The following is a 25,693-nucleotide window of genomic DNA, read 5'->3' on the forward strand; positions in this document are numbered from 1 at the left end:
GTTTTCCAAGACAAGAATTGTAATTCTGCTGTTGCTGCTGGTTCAAAAGGGAAGTGTTAACTTTTCCAGCACAAAGTTGAGATCCCATGTAGGTAAAGGTGGTTTCCTTGGAGGCTTTACATTTTGATTCCTCTCAAAACTGCCTGAGTAGAGGATGAGAGAAGACAGGAGGATCCATGTTGTATTCTGCTGAAATTGCTGATGCATGAATCTTAATGGAGGAGTAAGACAGGCCATTGTGGAACAGCTCTGCTAAATATTCCAGGATGTGTGCTATGTTTGCCAATGAGACATTTTCTCCTTTGCTGCACTCCAAATGAGGTATCTTTTCCACTTGGCTGAATAAGTCTTCCTTGTGGAGGGTCTGCGTGCCTCCAGGATAATGTCCTTAACCCTCTGAGATAAACCTGGGTTCTTTTGTTTTATGCAATATTCCAAGCAGCTAGCTGCAGTGTTTTCAAGTTTGGATGTAGGATCTTGTAGTTGTCCTGTGTTAGTAGTAAGGGACATAGAGGTAGATGCCATGCGTGTGTCCGAGACATGCTTCTCAGTAGCGGGTACCAATGTTGCCTCGGCCAGTCTGGAGCTATCAGAATTACCCTTGGCTGATCCTCTCTGATCTTCAGTAGAACTTTGTACATCAGGGGAAGAGGTGGAAATGCATATGCTGTCAGGTTTTTCCAGCTGAAGGAAAGGGAGTCCACCCTCCAAGCAAGTGGGTGGTATGCTCTTGTGCAGAATTTCTTCAATTGGTGATTGTGTGGGGAGGCAAACAGGTCTATCTGTGGTAATCCCCATTTCTTTGTTATGGCTTTGAAGATATCTGGATGCAGCATCCATTCGTGAGCATCCGTGGTAGTTCTGCTTAAGGTGTCTGCTAGAGAATTTTCTTTTCCTGGTACAAATCTGGCCTGAAGTTGAATGTTGAGGTTCAGGGCCACATTCCACAGGTCCATTGCCATCCGGCATAGAGGATATGAATGTGTACCTCCCTGTTTGTTGATGTACCACATGACTGTGGTATTGTCCGTCCTTATCAGCAGATGACCCTGTTGAAGGAGTGGTCTGAATGCCTGGATCGCATGTTTCACTGCCAGCATCTCCTTTAGATTTATGTGTAGATTCAGCTGGTCTTGGGTCCATAGGCCTTGTATACACTTGTCCACCATGTGTGCCCCCCATCCTAAGTCTGAGGCATCCGTGGTGATGGTCTGGCTTGGATGAGGTTTGTGGAAAGGCAAGCCTCTGTTCAACTGACAGGCCTGAGCCCACCACAGGAATTCTTGCTTCAGGCATGGAATTATTGGAATCTGGGCTTCTAGACTGTGCTTGTGTTGAGACCATACATTCCTTAGATACCATTGTAGCTTTCTCATATGCAGCCTGGCATGCGGAACCAATATTATGCAGGATGCCATGTAGCCCAGGGCTTGCAGGACTTTCCTTGCAGTAAGCCGAGCTTGTGTTGTTAATGTCATGAAGTAGACTGGTAGTTGCTTTTGTTTTTCTTCTGTGAGAAAAGCCATCTGAGTTGATGTGTCTATGCACCCAAGAATGTTATCCTTTGGGATGGTACTAGTCTTGACTTTTGCATGTTGACTGTGTATCCCACGGCTTGCAACAGTTGTATGACATTTTCCAAATCTTTTGTTAACTTTGCCTTGTTGTCCGCTTGTATTAGGCAGTCGTCCAGGTATGGGTAAATCTGAATTCCCTGAAGTCTGCAATGAGCAATTACTGATGCCAGGCATTTCGTGAATACTCTGGGTGCAGTAGATAAGGCAAAAGGCAATGCTGAGAATTGATAATGCTCTGATCCTGCAAGAAATCTGAGGTGTCTTCTGCAATCTGGTCGTATAGGGACGTGCAGGTATGCCTCCTTGAGATCTAGAGTCACCAGCCAAGACTCCTTGCCCAGCATGGGAAGAAGTTGCTGGAGGGTCAGCATTTTGAATTTTGGAACAATGAGGTATGTGTTCAGTGCGGACAAATCTAGAATAGGTCTCCATTGATTTTCTTTTCTTGGTACAAGGAAAAGCCTGGAGTAAAATCCTTGGCCTTGTTCCATAGGTGGCAGCTCTTCTATAGCTCTCATCCTTAGTAAGTTGTTGATTTGTCTTAGAGCGTCTGTTTTTTGGCTTGGTGGTAGGTTTGGCATTCCTCTCTTTTTTGGTAGAGTATGGAAGTGAAACCTGTAGCCCTTGTCTATTGTTTGTAAAGTCCATTTGTCTCCTGTAATGTAATGCCAGTTGTCGGAGAATAAGGCTAGTTTTCCGCCCAAGGGTGCTTCCAGTTGTTCCCTGGTAGGCGAAACTAGAGCCAAGTCATTGTGTCTGCCCTGTGGAAGTGGTTGTAGTTGATTCAGTGGCAGTACTTCTCTGGTTGGTAGGTTGCCACTGACGTCCCCTGTAGGCACCCCTAGATTGACCTCTGCCTCTTGGGCGTCTATTTCTGCCTCTCTGCACTCTGGAGTTGCCTGGAAAGGACCAATTCTTCGAAGGCCAATTTCTGCTAAACCTCGGAGGTTGGACCTGTAAGAAATCCTTGACTGTTTGGACAGATTTTGCTTTTTCTTCCACCTTTTTTAGAACCTCCTGTGCAGGGGAGCCAAACAAACTTTGTTTCTCCATGGGAGCATCTAGGAGTTTTGACTTAACATGGTCTGGTAAGGATTGTTCTTTTAACCAGGCATGCCTTCGAATCACTGTTCCAGTCACAGCTGATCTAAAGGAAGCCTCCAGTGCATCATAGCCACATTTTAAGAAATGGTTACTGACCTGCTGAGAGTTATGTACCAAATCCTGAAGGGACTTGCGGTCTAAAGGTTCAGGAGAAGATAGTTTTTTATTTAGCTGGTCTAACAAAAATTCCTGGTACTGAATCATGTGAAATTGACAGTTCAAGGCCCTGGCCGAAAGAGTAGCAGAAGTATAAACCTTTTACCCCATCTCTAATGCTCTAGATTCCCTTTCAAGGGAAGAGGGTTTTTGGCAGAGGCAGCTGCCACACCTTTAGGGCCCTGTGAAATGGTTTCAGGGTCTGCAACAGGAGCCTTATACAAATGGTAGTGTGTGTCCGGGACCCTGTAATATCTGTCTGGCTTGGCAGGGCCAGAGGAAGAGAATCAGGAGCAGTGCAGGCATCATTATATGCATCATCAACAACTGTTAGTACTGGCGGAATGGCTAAAGGCCTATGCTGTGGTAAGTGTAAAAAGGTCCTTAGCCTTTTCCTTGAATCTGAAAAATCCTGGCCCTGCCATTGGAAATGTTCCCTCATAGCATGCAAGGTTTCCCCAAAGGAAAATTCTTCAGGAGGAGAAGCAGAAGGAATGGAGTCTTCTGCATCAGAATCCTCATAAGGAGAATATGGGCCTTCGTGAGGGTCTGAAAGGTCTGAGTCATCCGATGAATAATCTGTAGAGACAGGTTCCGTGATTCAGTCCTAGGCCTCTTGTCTGGAGGGGACTGAGAGGCCCTGTCTGGGTGAGGTTGGGATCCTCTGATCAAAGAAATGAGATCCTCAGCCAGGCTGAGTATTTGGGAACTAGAAGTAGGCCTATGTGAAGGAGTTTTGGCAGGCAAGGCCTTAGAAGATTTAGCTGCCTTAGCCCTGGCAAAAGCCTTGATAGACATGGAAGCAGGGGGTCTAGCAGCCCCACGTGCAGGGGTAGTTATGTCTAAAGGAATAGTGTCTGATAAATCCTGGGTGCCTGCTTCTGTAGCAGTAAATTCAGTAGCAGATTCAGCCATGCTCTGTGAGGCCTCGGCTATCGGAAGCATGCTTTCGGCCGAAGGAAGAACCGGGGGCTCGGTTTCAGCCGAAACAGAGACATTCGCGGTTGGCCTAACCGTGGTTTCAGCCAAAACCGCGGGCCGCGAATGTCGGTCCTTTTCCTTGCACTTTTTAGCCAATTGAGAAGTCGGAGTCTCCGACGGCATTTTGTATGCAAAAGCGGGACCAAAAAACTCCTCTGCAAACTCCGACCGACGTCTAAGTGTCTGTCGGTTGAAGGAAGCACAGGCTAGACAAGCTGATACGTCGTGGTCTGGGCCTAAGCAAGGAAGGCAGTAAGAGTGGAAATCCTTATGAGGTATTTGTTTCCCACAAGTTAAACAATTATTTACTTTGTCTGACATCGGCTGAGGCAAGAAAGAGTCCCCAACGGGGTACTTAGCTTTTTAGAAGTCTTCGGTAGTAGAAATCTCTGGATCTGACCGACCGGCACTTGTGAACAGCTTCTGCTTCGGGCACCGCGCGGCAAGAAAGACTGAGGAAAATGGCGTCGGCTGATGCCTTTATACCCAATAAACAGCAGCTATGACGTCGGGTGAAGTGCGACATCAGCCGAAGCCAGACCCAGACTTTGGAATCCGGCCAACCGAAGGGCTGCCTGAGGTAGGACAACCCATATGTTAGGACTGCAGATGCATCCTTGAAGGACATCTTCAATGGTACCTAAAAAACCTTTGGTGTTAACACTCTCAAGACCTGGAGTCTCTTATACCTATAATTCCTTGCCTCAAAAAAGATTTACTTTGGTGGGCAACGGCATGCTCCAACAAGGGACTACCTTTCTCACCACGCCCTGCCATTCAGACCCTCACCACAGACACATCAGACTATGCTTGGGGTGTACACCTGGATAGCAGGTGCATACAGGGCCAACAGAGCCCACAGCAAATCCCTCTGCACATCAACCAAAAAAAGAGATGATGGCTGTCCAGCATGCCTTGATAACTTTCAAGCCCCTTTTCTCCCCAGGGGCTCTCCTGATCAAAACAGACAACACCACTGTGATGTGGTATATCAAAAAGCAGGGAAGGTAACTCACTCCTACCCTCTATGCAGGCTGGCCATGATCCTTTGGCACACAGCCTCTGCCATGCATCTGCACCTGTTAGCACAATTCCTACCAGGTTCTCTCAACTCTCTGGCAGACCAATTAAGCAGAAATTTTCTGGACCCACACGAGTGGCAGCTCAACAGCATAATCTTCACCCTAATAACTCAGAAATGGGGCAACCCGAAGGTAGACCTCTTTGCCTCCCACACCAACCATTAGTTCAGAAAATTCTGCACCAGGGACCACTGTATGACTTGCAAAGTGGATGCCCTGTCCTTCCCCTGGGTCAGTCTACTGGTCTATGCCTTTCCTCCACAATTCTTATAGCTCCAGACGAGCCTCGCCAGCACTGGTACCCCTTGCTGTGCAGCCTGTCCCAACTGCCACCATGGCATCTTCCTCAGATTCCAAACCGCCTGACACAGAGGGAAGGGGAATTCATGCATCCCCAATTGCAGACACTCAATTTGGCAGCTTGGCTTATTCCCTAACCCCAGATCAATCTGCCAACCTCAGTAAACAGGTTCTAGATGTTATACGTGAGGTCAGACGCCCTAGCACTAGAAAGTCTTATGCTGACAAATGGAAAAGGTTCTGCATCTGGATCCAGGCTAAGGGAGCCAATACAGTACAGCCCTCCCTCCCTCTCATCCTGGAGTACTTAGCTGACCTACTACACAGTGGCCTCTCTTTCTCCTCTATAAAAATCCATGCCTCTGCTATCTCTGCTCATTTCCCCACTGAGCAGCCCCTTTTCTCACACCCTTTGATCAAACAATTCCTAAGAGGGGCTAGCAACTTGAGGCCACTCAGAAGAGCACCAACTCCAACTTGGGACCTTAACTTTGTGTTGCAAAAGATCACCCTGCCCCCTTTCGAACCAACTTCTTCTGCAGAGCTAAAAATTTCTCTCCTGGAAGACCGCTTTCCTTCTGGCCATCACTTCAGCCAGAAGAGTCTCCGAGCTGCAGCGCTCATGGCTGTGGAACCCTTCATCATCTTCCATGCTGACAAGGTATCCCTCAGAACTAACCCATCCTTCATGCCCAAGGTGGTGTCCAGTGTGGCTCTCAACCAATCCATTAATTTGCCCACCTTTTTTCCTAATCCTCAAAACAAGGGGGAAAGGATCCTGCATTCTCTAGATGTGCACAGACAGCTCAGATTCTATCTAGACAGGACTAAATCGTTCAGAAAGTCTGATCAATTGCTGGTTAGCTTTGCTACAGGGGCAGAAGGCAAAGCCATCTCCAAACAAACTATTTCCAAATGGATAGCACACTGCATCCACTTCTGCTGCAAACAACATGGAAAGCATCCCCCAAGGGGGTCAGGACTCACTCCACCAGAGGAGCCTCCACCTCTGCAGCTTTCCCCAGAGGAGTCCCCACCAGGGAATATCCTGGGGGCTGCCACCTGGACATCTGTTCACACTTTTACCAAACATCATCACCTGCCTCTCTTCTCCAAATCCAGGGCAGGGTTTGCCTCTGCAGTCTTGCAGGGCATCCTAGCCAGCCCCTAGTTCCTCGACTGCCTCCACCCATTTCCTCAGCTTTGGGAATCAACCCAAATGTGATGACTGCAACAGTGAAACACGAAGAAAATAGTACAGTTGTGTACAATTACCATAAAGGTAGATGTTAGAGTGTATTCACTGTTGCAGTCCTGGTTTCCCTCTCTCCATCTCCCTTTCTTCGCTTTCCTTACAAGGGACATATTGGTATTTACTTTCTATTGGTGGAGTTCTTCCACCAGTACCTGACTCCTACTTGGGGGCTACTGACAGGTTAGGGCAAGAAAAACTGATATAAAGTAAGGCAGCCAACGCCATTACACTACTGACGACCTGACGTCAGTCCTGAAGCGACAGCAACTGACGCAGAAATACTAAGCCTCTGGTATTCAGGGCAGCCGAGGGCTACCCTGGCAGGGATAACCCAAATGTGATGACTGCAACAGTGAATACACTCGAGCATCTACATTTATGGTAAGTGTACACAACTGTACTTTCTGCTTGGTGCTTCTGGCAACTAATTCATTAAAAAGTCCACCATGCTGTGCCAATTCACTCTTTCAAGCAGGCCAAACATTCCAGTGTACTTGCACCTTGCATAATTCTTCTACCATCCAATGTACATAGCATGTAGATACCCTGCTGCAGTGCAAACTCAATTTGTGCTTCATTCTCAGTCACATTTCCATCTACATCACTCATTCTGATGTTCTTATTTCCCGATACCTGATAAAAGAACATAAACCTGACAAATATTAACCAACTCATGTACAAATCATTAGTCTAGAAAGAATGCATCACAAATAAAGAAGAGTCTCCCTACTAGAGACTTGAGGTACAGACCAGTGAGGAAGCTTTAGAAAAGAAGAGATGCCAAATTCCTTGAAGCAACTATTCCAGGCTACAATAGCACTCTTATTTAGCCATTAACAAACTTTATATTAAAAGAAAAAAGTTACTGGCCATTACTAAAAGATGTCCAAGTCATCTTTATAAAAAGGGATATAAAACAGTTAAGTCTATCAAGCCACTGGGAAATGTAACGCCAACTCTGAGCTTAGGACTGCAGCTAATTCAAAAGACAATCATAATGCTTCCTTAAATATATACAATAAGCTTAGAAGTAATCTAGATTCTGTACTGAATTCATCCACAATGATACCTCCTTCACAGACCCTAAGGATATTGCTAATGTTTTTGTAGACAATTTCTCTTCCAATTTCACTCCACCCACCCTCACATCTGCCCCTACCATTCCCCATTACCCCCACTCAAACCTGATATCTATGTGGAACATGTCCTTTTGCCAATTTCCAAATTTACAAACTATTTCCATGAGTCCTGACAGCATCTCTGGGTGAGTGCAGAGAACTATAAAGCCCCAACAAGTAAAACCCTTTCCATCAATCCTTCAGCCTGAGAGTCCCCATTAGTCATGTCCCTGAGGTGTGGAGAATGGTAGTTGTAGTGCCCTTGAGCATAAAAGTGTTCCCTCTACTGATCCTGGGAATTACAGGCCTATTTGTCTCGTTAGTATTATTTGCAAGGCTATGGACTGTACTATAGCTGAACAAGAAAACACCAACATAAATGACTTTATATCCTTGGATACACAATTCAACTTTGTAAAAGGCAAATCATGCCTGCTCAGCCTGGTTGAGGTTCTAAAGGTTACTGAGGCCACAGATAAGGTGCATTCAGTCAACACTGCTTATCAGGAGCTTGCCAAGGCCTATGACATTATTCCACATGGTGTAATCACTGACAAATTCTCCCAACTCAACATTCACCCATATGTAGTTTGCTAGATTGGTAATAAGACTGACTGACAGGACTCATACTGTTGAAGTCAGGGATATTTGCTCAAGGCAGAACAGTGTCACCAGTGGTGTTCCAAAGGGCTCTGTCCTGGATTCCCCACTTCTTTGGTATACATTTCTGTGACATAAAACCCAACATCAAGAGACTATAGCTAACCAATTTGCTTGTTGATTACAAAATGGGGGGAGGTTATCAGATCCCATTCTGATAGTCAAATTCTCCAGCAAAGGCTACACCAAATAAATGCTTTGTGTATTAACCATGGGCTTACCTTCAAAAGCAAGAAATGCAGCATCACTACCGCTTACCATATACTGTAGATAATATTCCACTCAAAGCTGAGAGTTATCTGGATATCTGATCTGCACAGACTGAGAAAAGACTCTCCTTTGACCACTATGTGACTGTGGTGGCTAGAAAATCTTTCTACCTTCTATAATGTATCTTTTTGTGATATCTCCTCAAGGTCCAAAGAAATTATAGTACCGCTCTACTCATTCCTTAATATAATGCACCTTTCATAGGTTCATAGGTTCATACTAGGCTATCTGCCCTAGGGCATTTATAAGCCTAGCCCAAAGTTTTGTGGCTTTCACCACCCCTTAAGTTTGAAGGATACTATGCCCATTATTTTGCCGTGCCTCTGTCCAGCAGTGACACTGAGGTGATCCCTGGGGTAAACCTGCGATCTCCCATCCATTGGTCAAGATTTCTCTTGAACAAAGCCAGCGAGGTGCTCTGCCTCACATGTACCGGGATTTTGTTCCACAGCATAGGGAGTCTCTGGGTGATGAATCTGTCCCTCCAGCACGTCCTATTTATAACCGTGTTAAGGTTTAAGTCTCTTGCTCTTGTAGTTCTGATGGATTTGGATTTTTTGAGGTGGAGCATGTTCATTAATTCCGGGTTGGACATGGCCTTGTATGTCAGGCACAGGTCACCTCTGAGCAGACGGTATGCGACTGAATAGAGCTTGAGTTCCTTCAGTCGGTCAGCATAAGACATATTTTTGAGACCCTTTATCCTTTTGGTGAGGAACTTTTGGGGCCTTTCCAATTGTTGCAGGTGTCAGGTAAGATACATTCCGAATGGGGCATTGTACTCTATCATTGGTCTAATGAGTGATGAGTACAGGGGAACAATGACCTCCCTTGATCTAGATGTGAATCCCTTCATGATCAGGTGGGCAATGTAGAAGGTCTTCCTAACTACTTTGGCAACGTGAGTGTCAAACGAAAGGTTGCTGTCAACCTGGGTTCCCAGATCCCTGATAACCTCTGCTGTGCTTAGTGCTTAGTGGATTGCCACCTATATGGTAGCTAGGGGTAACTTTGTTTTTCCCGAAGGGTATGACTATGCATTTTTTGGCGTTTAACTTTAGGCCATGGCTCTGGCACCAGTTATCCGTTTCTATGAGACCCTTCTGAAGGATATCTGTGTCTGATGTGTTTTCAACTATGGCGCCCAGCTTGCAGTCATCTGCAAACTTTGGCAACCATAATCCTCCTGTGTTTGCCTGTACTTCTGAAAAGTAGATGCCGAACAAGAGGGGGCCCAGAACTGAGCCCTGTGGGACACCACTTGTGACCGGCTTGGAGTCTGACATGGCGCCAGCAACTCTGACCCTGTGGGTTCTGTCACCTAGCCAGTTTGCAACCCATCTTGTGACGTATGGGTTTACATTTAAGCTGGTGAGTTTTTCAATGATACCCGAGTGGGGTATTGTGTCAAAAGCTTTTGCAAGGTCAAGGTAGGCTGTGTGGACTGCCTTGCCCTTATCAATGGCCTTGGTGACTGTTTCGAAAAAGTCAACCAAGTTTAAAAGGTATGATCTGCCCTTGACAAAGCCAAACTGGGTTGGATCCAATGTCTGCAAGTCCCCTATGCCTTTATTTATGAGTTCCATTATGATCCTCTCCATAGCTTTGCAGACCAGGCTTGTTAAGCTGATGGGGCGGTAATTTCCAGGGTCAGTGGAGGCACCGCCTTTGTGAAGTGGGACCACAATTGCCGTACGCCACTCCTTGGGTACGTATCCTGAGGTGAGGCTAAGATTAAACAGCTGCCCTAACTGCGGGTTTAATTCCTCATTGAGTTCGTGGAGCACACAACCGGGGACACCATCTGGTCCCATAGATGCTGTGTTTTTCGCCTTGGAGAGAGCAGTTTTCACCTGAGCATTTGAGATGTTTGGGGGGCTACAATCCGCTGGTATAGATATCTCTCCTTTTGAATTTGCACTGAACCTGTCAGCCAGTATGTTGGCAATGTCTGTTGGTTCAGTGATTTTTACATCATTTTGAACTAATTCTGAGCATATCTGGGAGTTTCCTCCCAGGTTCCTAACATAGCTAAAAAAGGCCTTATGATTGTCTTTTGAGTCCTTCGCGACTTCTCTCAAAATTTGCCTTGGATGATTTTATGAGTGATCGTGGGTTTTTTTACTTATAATGATCAGGGGGGTCTTCCCTTTTAAGGATTTTGCTCTATCTTGTAGTAGCTTTCTCCTTTTATTGTAGAGCTTGTTTATGGCTGGGGTCCACCAGACTGGGCGCTTGCCTTTGGTGCAAAGAGTCTGTTTTGTTTGGGATTGCCTGATCCATGCAGTCCTGGAGGTGCTGGTAGAAGGCATTTGTAAGTGATTCAGTGGCTTGAGTAATGGTTTCCGCTGGCTCTGGGGCCTTGAAAGAAACCACACCAGTCTTAAGAAGTGTGAAGTCGGCTTTTGAGAAGTTCTTCACTGTGGTCTTTTTTATCTGGGGTGGGGGCGGGATGTGGACTTCCAGTGAGATTAGTTTATGATCTGATCTCACCAATGAGGGGTATACTTCCGGTGTTGAACATTGTGTCCCCATGTTCGTGATGATGAGATCTAGTATGTTTTCACCTCTTGTGGGGATGGTAACTAGTTGTTCCATGGCATTAGAGTTTATGAACTCTAGGAACCTTTGGGCTAGAGTGTTGGGGCTTGAGTAATGATCCCAGTCTATATTCGGATAGTTGAAATCACCTAATATGATGGTATTTGGAGATACATTTATCCCCTCCAGTGTTTTCAGGAAAGCTGTGTGAGGTTCCGGAGTTTGAGAGGGTGGCCTGTAACATGCTACAAATTGCAGAGCAGTCTTGCCTATGGTTAATTGCACCTGGATGGTCTCCGATGCCTCGTGAGTTGCCACCAACCTGGAGGTGTGGGTATCCTTGATGAATATGGATACCCCCCTCCTTTCTTGGTGCGGTCCGGATTTTGGGGCCAGAACGCATGATATGAGATAAAACCTAATAGTGCCGGGGTGCTCTCAGGAGCCTTGAACCAGGTTTCAGTCACAGCACAGACATCGATGTTCTCCATACTGAGAAGGGCTTCGAGTGCGTGCATCTTGAGGTTGAGACTTCTGGCATTGAGCAGCATTACCCTTAGTTTTTTTTTCTTTTTTGTGTTCTAGGGTGGTAGGTTTAGAATTTGAGCCTTGCCTAAAAAAGGCACTATGGGGGTGGCAAGAGCCTTTGCCAATATCCGGAAGCCTAGGGGTGACAGGTGCAAGCCGTCCCTTGCGAAGCAGCGTGGCTTGTCCAGCATGTCATCCCAGGCAGACAGACATTGGATCCCCTTTGAATGACACCAGAGATTAAGCCAATTATTAAAGCTGATCATCTTGTCTCTGTATTGTGGCATCATTCTTGGTGAAGGTAGGATACTGCTCAAGGTCAGGGTCATACCTGCCTGGGCTACATAATCAGAGAGCTCCTCTATGTCTCTTTTCATGTAGTCCAGGGAGGTACGTCTCAGGTCATTCACACCAGCATGGACAATGACTGAGTCATACTTGTACCTGCTGTTGAGTGACCTGAGTGCTTGCGTTATGTGGCGGATTCTAGCGCCCGACAGGCAGCTTACTGTGACCTTCTCATTACTCAATCTGGTGAGTGGGATGTCAGTGTGTCTGACTATGGAGTCACCTATGACGAGTGTGTCTGGCATTGTGTTTGGCCTTAAGGGCTGTGACTGTTTGGCACACTGACTTTGTGGTCTATGTGTTGCATGTGTTGTGTCCTGAGGTGGCAGTTGTTTGGGTGTCTGCTTTGGTGGCCTCTGCTGTTTTGGTAGATTTTTGGTCAGAGCCTCCGAGTATGTCTTTGTGTGTTTATGTGTATGATTTGAAGTTGTGATAGTACTATGTGAGACTGGGTTTGTGGTGTGTGTGGTTACCTTCTCCTCCTGTCTGGTCTTGCCAGTCCTATGTTGAGAGAGCTCAGCCTCCAGTTTGACTATATAGTTGCATCTCTCGCATGTATTTGTGTTTTGTGGGAGAAGGAGAGGGTTGTCTGTGTACATGAGGCAATTGTAACATTGCCTCAATATTCCCAGATTCACCAGCTGAGCAGGAGAGGACGCTAGCAACTGACCCCTCGACATGCTAGAAGGAAAAGACAAAAAACTTTATGTAACTGAGTTTGAAAAGACTTCGAGGGATGTGGGTGATCGAAAAAGGGGTTTTAGGCTGGTGGGGTACTATGTATAATAAAAAGTGCTATATCAGAGTAAAAAGTACTTTAGGAGCAAGTACTAAGCTTTCCAGATAGAGAATAGTCTACTTAGGAATCAAGTAGAGCTGAACTTTTCAGATAGAGAATAGGCTGGTTTGATTAGAAGTAGAGTTCAGGAAGAGCTGTTCTAAGGGAAAAAATGAAGAGTGGACTTTAGGTAGCCTGAATAGTTTAACCTTAATTAACCGCCACTGCTCTTGTGTGCTCCTGTGGCAACTCCGCGCTAAAGCGTGCTTTATAGCAGGGGGCTGGAAAAGGCAGGAAATGACCCAAAATGGCCAATGAATTACAAGTTACTGTCTTAAACCACTCCTCTGAGGACAAACAGGCAGCTCAGTACTCCCCACTCCCACTGGTGAGTAAAGAAACTTCCCCCTGACCAAACAAAGAAAATCTGATCACTGGAACAAACTACCAGGAAAGTTAGGAGAACAAGAATATTTTTTTGTTTTTTTCAAATATTTTTCACAGACAGAACAGAAAACACAATAAATGCTTTGCTTTTCAATTAAATGCTATCAAAAGCTAGTACACTTGAGTGTATTAGCCTGTAGTTTAACTTTTAAGCACACTTAAACTGATAAGTGCAACCAACAATTAAAGCTTATAAAAACAGCATGTACCTTTCTAACCACCAATGCCAGCTTGAGACTTCAATGTTCTCTCACCAAAAAATATTTCGGGTCTTAGTACCCTTAGCAATGCTGACACGGTAAAAGCCTTATCCCTCCACTCAGTGTCATATGGACTCCGAAAGGATGACATCTGCTTAGCCTTTCATACTATGAATGACACAGTGCTCTTTCAACTAATTTTACTAAACAAAAGGAGTTGAGAAGAGCACTCAACTCCTTTTACTAAACAAACCCGGTGGTACAACAAACACACATTCTAGATACCTAAACCTATAGATCACATCAACACCACAAAGTACCATGACAGATATCTAACCTGACTTGCCCCTATTAATGGAATAGGCTACCCTTGTCTGCTAAGCACACTACTTCCTCAGCAACCTTTAAATCAGTTTGAATGACTGGATGTTGTTCCCAAATTTTCACTGGGGATAGGTGGGGAATGTCTACTTAATGGGGGACATTGTTAGTCTCTCACCAGCACTGGGTGATGCGGCTGTGACTCCTGATGGACTCCTTTGGCTGTAAGCTTAGTATTAACCTATGAACCTATAATGCATACTGAACCGACCAACATCATGCAATACTTGATTTCTCTGAGCAGGAGTTTGGGTGCAATAACAACCACACCACAGAAAAAGTGCTGGACTTCTACTCCCTCCCAGTACTGACAACCTGCATGAAGTTATTCATTACTGCTATGCAGGTAACAAGGCACCTGGTACCAGTATCCCAGATTTTCTGGATTACAGCAGACTGTCTCACTATCTAAAGTTACACCTTGGAGCAAGGATACAGGTACAGCAGGTAATGGCAGCAACCTGCAAATAAGCTTTCAAATGGCAATCTTTAAAGCAATTTTTTTATTTATTTATTTAATTTATTTATTTAACATTTGTTTACCAGGAAAGTCCGACTTAGAACGAAGCCAATTTTCAGCAGAGTCCCGGGAAGAAATGCTCCAGATGCATGTCTTTGTGATGTGGGAGGAAACCGGAGCACCCAGAGGAAGCCCATACAAATGCTGGGAAGACATGCAGACTCCACACAGAAGGCACCCCAGCCGAGAATCGAACTGGAGAACCTCTTGCTATGAGGCGACAAAGCTATCGCTGCACCACTGCGCCGTCCAAATGATGGCCAGTGTAGTTTTTCATTACTTAATGAGACAGTTATAAAACACCTCTCCCCTACTGTAACCTAACTGATTTTGTTAGGGGTCGCCACAGCGGAACTCCGGTCTGCTAATGTTTGGTAGTGGATTTTTACGTGCCGAGTTACCAGCTCTGATGCACAACCTTCAACGAAGGCATGCCCATTCATGTATGCCTCCACACAGAAGACGCTCTAGCTGAGAATCGAACGGGACAACGTCTTGCTGTGAGGCGACAACGCTACCGCAACACCACTACCGCGGGTCTCTCTCCTTATTCTGTATTACTCAATTTTAGTTAAATATTAGTTGATTTTGATTTGTTAATGCATCTTTATAATACTGACATTCTAGTGTTCTGAAATGTATTGACACACACTTACTATTCTAGTCCGTAATCCCGATGAAACTACATGATTAATATTAAATTTAACTCGCGCTATTAACTATAATGCAACATAACACTTGTGAGTAGTACACCAAATATTTGATATGAACAATATTTATTAAAAAAAATGAAAAATAACGAGGAACTGTATCAGTAAATTATAAAATTTAAAAACTGCTGTCCCGTACCAAGTACTGATCTGGCAAGATTTCCAACATAAATCAATCTTCCTTGATCCAATTCTTCAGGATTAGAAGATGTGCCAAAATAAACTACCTGCAAACAGAAAACATTAAATAAATACGATTAACTTATTAAGTTCAAAACGTTTATGTCACTACACTGTGGGCTACCTGTATAATGATTTGAATAGGCACATCAGTCAGATCTGGTAAAAATCTGTACTTATATACACATATCAAGCCTAATACAGGAAGGAAAAAGTTGTGCAAATAACTTACCATAACAGTAGATGCTCGAATAATCACTGCTGCAGTAGCCTAAGCTATGTGGGGTATATCCTGCACGGGATACAACAACCTGACAGCTTCCAGAGTTTCAGCACCTTCTATGCTCACAAACTGAGCTGAGCTAAGTAAAAAGATAGCTTTGGGTGCAAAGCCCTTTACAGCTTTCATGCAAACACAGACAGGGAGCCTGAGCCTTGAAAACACAATGCTAGGCATAACAATCAACATACTCTGCCATAAATAACACACCAAAAAATAAGGAGGGAGTGGCTACTCCAGCAGTAATCCATCTATCTACTGTCATGGTAAGTTTACTTGCACAACTGTACTATGTTCATCATACTAATCACTGCTGCAGTAGCTGAAGCTATATGGCTAGACTATCATAGTCTACAAATTTTCAGAGGTGTAAGGTGAAAGGTCCAGGAGTCCCTAGAAAATGGTCCTAGCAAAGCCTGATCTAGACCTACAGAAGGAACAAAGCTTGCCATGCCTTGTAAAAGTATGTATATAGGACCAAGCAACTGAATCTATCCTTTTCCAAAAAGCTATAGCTGAAGCCAATGCCCCGGTACTGGAAAAAGCTCACCCAGACTCTGCCACAGCTTGCTGTGAGGGAAAGGTTAATTTGCTTTTGATTTCTTGTACTTTGTATTACTTTATTGCCCTTATCTATTTTGTATACTGTGATTTGTTTTCTTTATACTGTGTTTTACTTGGAGAGAGACCACAGCTGTGTCTCTTCAGAGTCAGACAATTTTTTAACACCCTCCCACCCTGATACAGTTATGTTCTTAAACACCATTGTCTTTCTAGTTGCCTGCCCCTTATGTTAACTTGACCACATATATCCCTTCCTTTCACTGGCTGGTGTGAGTAAGCAAAAACTTAGCAGTTTGTGAAATCACTTCCCTTCAACTATTTAAATTTATTGGCCATCCCACTGTATTCCATGGTACCAGAATACAAAAGTGCCTACCCCCTTTCAATCCATCTTGCCCTTTTAAAAATAATGGCTCCGGCTCTCCACTTGGGCAGCTAAAACTTAAGTTACCCACTTTCATATCTAACTGCTTGGTGCACACTGCAGTGTTTAGGATAAGCCATTTTTTCCATCTTACCTTTAAACACCTATTACAAGACCACCAGTTACTGGAGAGCTTACATTCTGCCTGTCAGTAGTCATCATGGGATCAGTGCTTCTGTTTTCTCCTGGTGAGAGGAGTACAGGGACATTATTTCCTGGAGGCTGCTGATCACCAGAAAGCCTAATAACTGCTTTATATGTGTGACAGCTTGGAATCTGTACTTATACTCTGGTCCTGGTGAGAGAAGGGCCAAAGTGCATGGACTCCCGACTGCTTCTGCTGGAGTGCGAGTGCCTCCAATTAAAATTCTTGACTGGTCTGGTTGCTATTCAAGGCATCTACCAGGAAAAGGCTACAAGCCTACAGACCCTTGCATCATCTGGGACAGGCTGTGGCTCAGCAAAACAGGCCATGACCTGCTTCTTTTCTTGGGATTGTTGCTTACATTTTACTTCTGGTGTGAGAACAAGCAAAGGAGCATTGTATCCCAACAGAGTGAAGCTGTGGTGAGACCAGCATTAATAATAGACAGGCAGTAGCCATTCATGTGACTCCCCTCTTTTCATCATTCTTGACAACCAAATTCTTTGTTTTCAGTAAATGCTGCTTGATTTGTTTCTAACTTCAGAATATCTGCCCAAATACTTCACACTTAAATTTTCAGGGTCTATGTATTAGTTTCCCCTCAAGTATTTGGCAGTGCTCTGTACAGACTCAGGACACTTGAGTGACATTTTTCCTGTAAAAGCATAACTGAAATTTCTCCAACACCTAGTTGCAAATAGGACAACTAGTTTGCAGTGACAAGCACTGTCCCCAGGATTTACAAACTGGATACTCTTGACAATGATTGATATTCTCACTCCAACTGTCTAATCAATAAAAACTGTACCTGTTGACATGGATATGAACTTTCCTACTGTCTCCACTATCGGTTTGGTGGATATGGACATTTTTTTTTATTATTTTACATTTGTTTACCGGGCTGATCCAGCTGGATATATGTCCATTTTCAGCAGAGGCCCAGGGAGACAAGCTCCAAATACAGACATTAATATCAGAATTTACAAATTTAGTTAATTGAAAAAAAAAAGTATAATAGTATTAGCATGTTCTTCTTACAAAAGTAACAATTAGAAATTAATTAATTACAGACTAAGGGTATACAAATTACGCATGACAGTAGAAAAGATTTAGTGCAAGATTTGTATGAAGGAGAATTGAAAGTACTAGTAGTACACTGAAAGCTAGTCAGGGTTAGTGCAGGGGCAGGGGCAGAGCCAGTGAGTTTTGAGGGGAGTTCTGAGTTGGGATTTGAAACAAGGAAGAGAAGAGATAGCAGTGAGATTGTCAGAAAGAGAGTTCCAGGCTTTACCTATTGTGTTTGAGAACAAGGATTTGCAAGTCGATATAAGTTTGTTAGAAGAATGTAGGCTTTTAAGGTTGCAGTAAGGAGTGATAAGGGAGGTGAGTATAGGGGTGTTGGTAGGTTTGTACAGGATTTTATGGGCTAAGGAGAGCTGGTGATATAAGATCAGATTTTGCAGCTCAAGCCATCCTAATTGCTTTAAGTTTATGCAGTGGTGGGATCTAAAAGTACAGCCAGAGGCAAATCTGACAATACTATTATAGGCAACAGCCAGTTTGCAGAGGTTAGATTTGGACAGGTATGTGTAAATAGGAGAGGCATAAAGGAGGGAAGAAATCAGATGGGAATGGGCAATGGAAGTTCTGGTAAGTGGAGTAAGGAATGGATTAATTCTATACAGGGAGCCTAGTTTTCGTTAACTAACTTTATAGCGTTGTTAATGTGATAGTCAAAGCGTAGGTTATTGTCTATCTCTACTCCGAGGAGCCTGGTAGTGGGGTCAGGTGATATGTTAGTGCTATTACTAGACAAGACAGAGAAGTTGAGAGGAGAGGATTTTCGGGTGGGGAAGAACAGTAACAGTTTGGTTTTCTTGGGGTTTAGGATTAAGCATCATTTTAGGAACCATGTTTCAACGGTTTGGAAAGTCTGTTGGGTGACAGAGTGCAGTTCGGAGGGGGATGAAGCAGAACAAATCAAAGTAGAATCATCAGCATATTGTATACAGGTTGCAGAGGAAATACTGGTATGAAGATCATTAATATAGAAAACAGAAGGGGGCCAAGTATTGAACCTTGTGGGACTCCGAGGGTAATGGGCAGGTGTTTGGATAAGTTATTGTGCCAGAGCATTGCCTGTTGTCTGTTATGAAGATAGGAGTGGAACCACATTATAGCTCTTGAGTTTAGTGAGAATGTTTTAAGTAAATTTAACAGTATCTGGTGATTGACCATATCGAAGGCTTTGGATAGGTCAATTAAGAGAGCAGAGGTAAGGATATTATTTCGATTTTTATTGGTACAATCAGTAAATGAAAGGAGGGCTGAAGTGGTGCTGTGGAAAGGTCTGAAGCCATGTTGACAATCAGCAAGTAGGCTGTTATTCAACAGGTGATTAAGAAGTTGTTTTTGGATGCATTTTTCCATGATTTTAGCCAGGGGGGAAGAGTAGGGCTATGGGTAGGTAGTTTGCGAATTCTGTTGAATTTCCACCTTTATGCAGGGGAATGATATGTGAAATTTTCCAGACAGAAGGAATATAGCCTTTGACAATGGTTCCGTTAATCAGAATGGAAATGGGATAGGCTAGTGGTTTGGCTGCAGTTTTTAGATACTGAGCAGGCAGAAGATCAGCAGATGCAGAGGAGGCTTTAAGTTTGTGGAGAAGAGAAAGTGATGTAGGTATTGGTTGCAGTAGAAATGTGGGAATAGAAGTGTTAAGGGAGGTGGACTGAGAGGTGATATCAGGGAATAGTTGATTAGCTAGAGACTGGACAGTTTCAGTAAAGAATGTATTGAAGGCATCAGCGGGTTGCTTTGGGAAGTGCCTATGGGGCAAGGGGTGTCAGAGTGGCCAGGTTTTAACAGACTATTTATTCATGCCCAGAACATTTGTGGATTTTGTTGGTTAGCTTGTTGTAAATGGAATGTAGTAGTTTTTTTTTTATCTAGAAGTACCGCTTTTTTGGTGGAGGATCTTTAGTGCTACGGTACGTCGTCCAGAGTTTATTTTTCAGAATAATTTTATGCTGTGCATCTTTTGAGCCAAGGGACAGGTTTTGACCTAATTCTAATAGATCTTAAGGGAGCATGAGAGTCTAGAATAGAAAGGAACTTGGAGTTGAAGTAAGCTACAGCATCATCCAGAGGCAGTAGTTTAAGAGGGGACCAGTTGCAAGCATTGAGTTCTGCTAGGAAGCTTTCAGGGTTAAAGTTCTTATTTATTCGGACCATTTTGTATTTAGTTAGGTTAGGGGTAGCAGTTTTATGTCTGATTAGGTAAGTAAGAGCATGGTCACTTAAATCATCTGGTAGTGTCCCTACTGTATAAGTATGGTGGTGACTATTTATTAGAATCCAATCCAATACGTTTTCTTTATTGTTAGATTTGGTAGTTCTAGTTGGGCCATGAATGGTTTGAGAAAAACCATGAAGATTTAGGAGGAAGGGTGGTGTAGAGAGGTGCAGGTTTTTCCAGTCAATATTGACATCGCCCAGGACTATGGTTTCTTGTGGGAATTGAATAGCGAGTCAGCTAAGGATCTCTTCTAGGGTACTAATGTTATTTCCAGGAGGGAGTAGGTGCAAATTATATAGATGGATTTGTGGGAATTAAGCTGGAGTTTGGAGATAAGGATTTCGGCATTACTTACAGAGAGAGTTTTTTCATGGTTGACAGTAATGTGCAATCCGGTTTTATAAAGAATTGCTATCCCACCACCCTTTTTGGCTTTGCGATCTAGTCTGAAGATGTTATAGCCAGGGGGAGTAATCTCCCTGTTTTGGGTTGTTGGTTTGAGCCAGGTTTCAGACAGGTAAAGGATGTCAAATGTGTGCATGTCTAGCAGTGCATGGAGGTGGGCAATTTTATCATTAATGCTACGGATGTTAAGGTGAGCTATAGAGAGGGAGTTTGGGGTGTGGAGGACAGAGTGGGTTTATAGTAGCAGTGTTATTTGGGCCAGGGTTGGGATGAATGTCACCTGCTAGAAGGGAGAGAAGTAATCTTATTTTTAGGTAAAGGGTTTGGTGAAGATGTGTAAAGATTTTCTGTATATGTGATTAGTGTAAGTAATGTGGAATTTTCTATGAAATTTTGCAAGAAGGTAGTTGGGAGAAGAAATAATGTTTGAGAATGGATGGAATGTGTTTTGGGAAGGTGAGTTAGCATGCTGAGTGAAAGTGTATGCTTCTTTGAGTCTAAGTTGTTCATATGAGGTTAGAAGGTAGAGTAGCATAAGGTAAACAAGAAGTGAAAAAAGGAGGATATGTTTTAAATAATTTGTGGTTAGAGGTGGAGGCATAGTGATAGTATGGTAGAAGGAAGAAAAATTGGGAAGTAGAAGTGGAAAAGCAGACAGGAAGAGTAGAAAGAATTTGTGTGTGTTTTAAAGATATAGGTAGATGGGTAGTGGTTGAGCAAGAGGGGAGGGGGTAGAGTGTGGTTGGTGAGCTAAAATGGGGGGGTGGTTAGAGAGGTATACATTTAGAACCACTGGGGGTAGGTGGGAATTGGGGGTAGGGGTGCTGAGTGAGCCCGCAGGGTGAACGGAGTGGGTTTGAGCAAGTAAAGGATGAGAATCACAGAGACAATCAGAAGCAAGAGATAGTAGATGAGCTCTAGGAATTCCAGGTGAGTGGGGAAAACTACACTAGTTAGGTTACAGGGGATAGTGGCGAGGGGAAAGGGGAATGTAGCTAATCGAGGGTAATTACTAGAACAGTCAGATACAGAGAGGAGGAAAAAAGGGAAGAAAGAAAGTAAACAGTAATGAGGGTTTTTATACTGGAGAGGGGAATAAGGGATATAACACAAGCAAGTGAAGGGTGCCACCTGGTGGTCAGAAGGTAGATTTAAGTGAGTTGGTAGGGTAGAGAAGGGCAAGTAAGAGGTAACTCACAAAAGAAGAGAGAGGAGTTACTACACAGGGGGAGAGCAGGGTCTGTCTGCTAGGTTCCTGGTTCAGGATTGAGTCTTAAACAGACACTAGAGAATTCAAACTTAATAAAAGAACAATACAATAAACAGTTTGGTTGTGGGGTCAAAACGTACTTCCTTGAATCCTTTGGCAGGAGGGACTTTGAGTTTAGGATGAAAGCATCCTAGAGATGCAGTTGAGATAGCAGGATTAATTAGAAGGGGGTCCTTATTGACCAGGAAGGTAGGTTCTCAGTCCTAATGCAGGAAGGAGTTTGAAAGATAATATATATAAATATCCCGCAGGGGCCAGGGACACACTGACATCTTGAGGCAATGTAGAAATTGCCTCATGTTTACTGACAGCCGGTTAATTCTCAAATAAACTGATATGGTATGTGAGAGATGTATTTACACAATGTCACTGGAGGCAAAGCTCTCACATAAAAGTAATCCTAATGTCAATAAGGTTGCCAGTAGTACACAAGCTGCACACATCACGCACAACTCAAAGCAGACATATCAACTTACATACATGTAGAGGCAATTAAATGCAACCTTCCTAAAGCAGAAAAAAACCCTAGACAAAATACATGTAACAAATGCCCTCAGCAGTCCCAAATGTGCTCTTTCAAAGCAACTCTCACATCAACACATACAGCTACATCTCATGGAGCCCTTTACCTCTAAGCCCATGAGGCAAGCCACCACACAATCTAACATTCTAATCATTGGAGACTCCATCATGAGACAGACTGATGTCCCTCTCACCAGGCTAAGTAAGGAGAAAATTATGGTCAGTTGCTTTTCAGAGGCTAGGCTCCACCACATTACGCACACACTCAGTCATATTGGTAATTGTGGTGGTCCAGTGACCCAAGTCATAGTCCATGTGGGAGTAAATGACCTGAGGCATACCTCTCTAGACTATATGAAGAGAGACATCATGGAGCTCTCGGAATATGCGTCTCAGACTGGCATGAGCCTAGCACTGAGCATTTTACCTTCTCCAAGGATGATGCCACAATACAGACAAAAGATGATTGACTTTAATAATTGAATTAGTTTCTGGTGTCATTCTAAAGGAGTTTATTATTTGTCAGCATGGAAGCAGATGGTCAACAGACCACGCTGCTTTGCCAGGGATGGTCTGCACCTCTCCTCTCTAGGCTTTCAAATATTAGCCAAAACATTGTCTTCCCCGCCCATGGTGCCTTTTTTAGGCAATGCCAAACAAAGTACTTCCGAAATAGCAAATCAAAACCAATAAAATCTAAAAGGTATTACTGCTCAATGTTAGGAGTCTAAACAAAAAACTCCACTCCCTAGAAGCTCTCTTTACCCTAGAGATGCTGATGTCGGAGGGGGTCACTGAGACATGATTTAAAGCCATGGAGGGTACACCAACAGTGCAAGGTTAGAATGCCTTCCACATATTTAGGTCAGCTACTTCACATGCAGGGACTAAAGGTAGATGTGCCTCTATTTACATCAAAAGTAAATATGCATCAAGGCTGGTCAAACAGGACAATGGACTTAAGCTGCTCCATGGTCAAATCACCACAGGCAAAATCCAATACCACTTCTTTCCAAGCTGTAGGTCCCCCCTCTATGACTCAGGAAACCCATTCCATGTATTTAAACTTATTACAAACACTTACCATCCAACCCAATATCATACTCATAGATGACTTTAATTACTCCACTATTAACTGAGAATCCTATTCAACACCAAAGGTTCATGCACAGAGATTCCTGGATTTTGTAAACACAAACTCCCTGGACCACACCACAAAATGGTCTCCTTTGAAGTAAAAATAAAACCTGGACCCAAAGCTAAACCTGGAATATTCCTGAACTATTCTAAGGCTAACTTCCTGCTATTAAGTGAGAACCTGGCAAAATTTCAAGCCCCCATAAACCCTGAGAACACTACTGCCTATGCAGAACTGTTCACAGAAACTGTGTATAAGCATGTTTATAGCTGCATAGAGGTGGTTGTACCCACCAGGAAGAACTACAGAACAAAAAAACAAGCCACCCTGGTGGAATCACAAAATCAATAGGCTGTATAACAGAAGGAAGAAATTTATGGCAAAATTAGGAGGTGCAGCACCCAGCAAGATAAAAGCACTCTCAAACTAAACAAACAACTCGGGGGGACAACTAAAGTCTACCAAATCAAAATCTGAGGTAAGTTTGGCCCCCCCAGGCCAAGGACAACCACAAAGCATTCCTTAGCTATGTCTGCAACCTCAAATGCAATACACAATTGTGTGCCGAGCTCATTGTAAATGGAGTCACCTACACTTAGCCAGAAGATACAGCAAACCTCCTAGCTGATAAATTCAGCTCCAACTTTACCCCCCCCCCCTCAACCTTCTCTCAGGAAATATCAAAATATAACTCCCCCTACTATCACTAGGCAACAGGTCCTTAATGCTCTCTCAAAGACCACAAACAATGCATCAGTGGGCCCAGACAATATATCCAAGGATGCCTTCTAAATAGCATGAAACATGACACATCTGGGCCTCTGGAATTATTATTTAACTGTAGCCTCCAAACAGGCTTCATGTCTCATGAAAGGAGTAGGCAACAGTCATCCCTCTGCACAAAGGTGGGTCATCTACATACCCTGGAAACTATAGACCCATAAGTCTCACTAGTGTTATAATGTAAAGCCATGGAAAGAATTATCATGGAGATGATCAACAGAGAGATATAGTAAACCTCTAGACACTGGACCCAAACCAGTTTGGTTCCATCAAGGGCAGATCATGCCTACTCAACCTGATGGAAGACTTTAAGAAGGTCACTAAAGCAATGGATGAGGGCAAAATCATTCACACTGCCTACCTTGACCTGGCCAAGGCATTTGACACAATATCCCAATCAGGCATTGTTGACAAACTAAGAGGTTGGGTACAAACCCGCATGTCATCCACTGAATAGCCAACTGGCTCACAGATAGGACCCAGGAAGTTAGAATTGGGAGTCCACCTCTACAGAGGCCACTCACAAGTGGAGTCTCTCAGGGATTAGTCCTTGGACCACGCCTTTTCGGCATTTACTTCTCAGAAGTCAAGGCCAATATCAGTGGTTTCTGGCTGACTAAATTTTCAGGTGATTATAACAGTATCCTTTGGGAAGTCATCCATCCCTGGTAACTTGTCATACTGACAACACACCCCTTAGAGTTGCTCCTAAAGCAAAGTCCAAGGAGTCTGTGATGACTGACTGCTTTGAAACAGGTAGGGAGAAGGGGAGAACCAAATTTAAGAATAATTGCCGTCTCCACAAAGTAATTTCTCTGCTGACAAACGTCAGCACTGGGATTCGAAAAGACAAGGGATTTTGAGGCTGGGACCAAAGAGACCATTGCATCTTTCCCACGTGGAGTCTTGCCAGAGTTATCATATGAAACATACATGCCATGAGACCCAAAATCCTGACCTTGCAGTGACCAAAGTCTGAATTGAAAAATTGAAATGAATCTAGATTCAGATCTATTTTTTTTTCCTGTGTGGAATAAAAGGTCTTTGAACTGGAGGTGTTTAGCTGACACCCCAGGCACACAATCCTGTGTGAAGGGGCCAAACAGAACTTTCAAATGTTCTCATGGATCAAGCTAGAGATTTCTGTAATTTCGGAAAAGACTTCGCAAAGATAAGCAAGTCATGTAAATATGGTAAAAGAAAAAGGATACTCTGTAATCTGCAATGAGCTATAACTAAAGCAAGACACTTTTGAACACTCTAGGTGCAGTGGATAGTCCAAAGGGCAAGGCAAAGAACTAAGGGTGTGTGTGTGCTTGGGGGGGGGGGGTGAGGGTGTGGGGGGAGGGTGGAAGGTGTGTGTTGACACCAACAACCTCTTTGAATAAAAGGTTTCCCCACTTGGGAGGGAGGAACTGGTTCTATCACCTCCTGGAACAGCAAGCAATGAAGGACAGGTGAACATAAGAGTATGGTCTGGTGAATGAGGAATAACCCCTACTGCCATCAATAACCTTGGCGAACGATCTTCAAAACTCAATAGTTTGAAACTATTTGTTGCCAAAGAGAAAAGTGGAGATTCAGACTTTCTGGAAGGGTGGGAGGAGGGAACAAGGTCCCTTAAATATTCAAACTGACTAGTTGAATTATCCTTGGTTTTGGGGGGGGGTCTTGGATTCTTTTTGGAACACCCTTGCCATCTTGCTAAAATTGAACATTTGAAAA

At 43.7% G+C, this 25,693-nt stretch overlaps 1 protein-coding gene across 1 annotated transcript in view; it reads right to left on the bottom strand.

Moving 5' to 3' along the window:
- The window catches only part of TMEM70 (transmembrane protein 70), a 798,264-nt gene that overhangs the window by 748,508 nt on the left and 24,063 nt on the right, over positions 1-25,693 (bottom strand). The window contains exon 2 of the mRNA XM_044067220.1: positions 15,096-15,183. Within this exon, the coding sequence (XP_043923155.1) occupies positions 15,096-15,183 (88 nt within the window). The remainder of the gene's footprint in view (positions 1-15,095; positions 15,184-25,693) is intronic.

Source organism: Protopterus annectens, chromosome 3.part1, assembly GCF_019279795.1.
Source record: "Protopterus annectens isolate FY-2018-M chromosome 3.part1, PAN1.0, whole genome shotgun sequence".
Taxonomy (NCBI): domain Eukaryota; kingdom Metazoa; phylum Chordata; order Ceratodontiformes; family Protopteridae; genus Protopterus; species Protopterus annectens.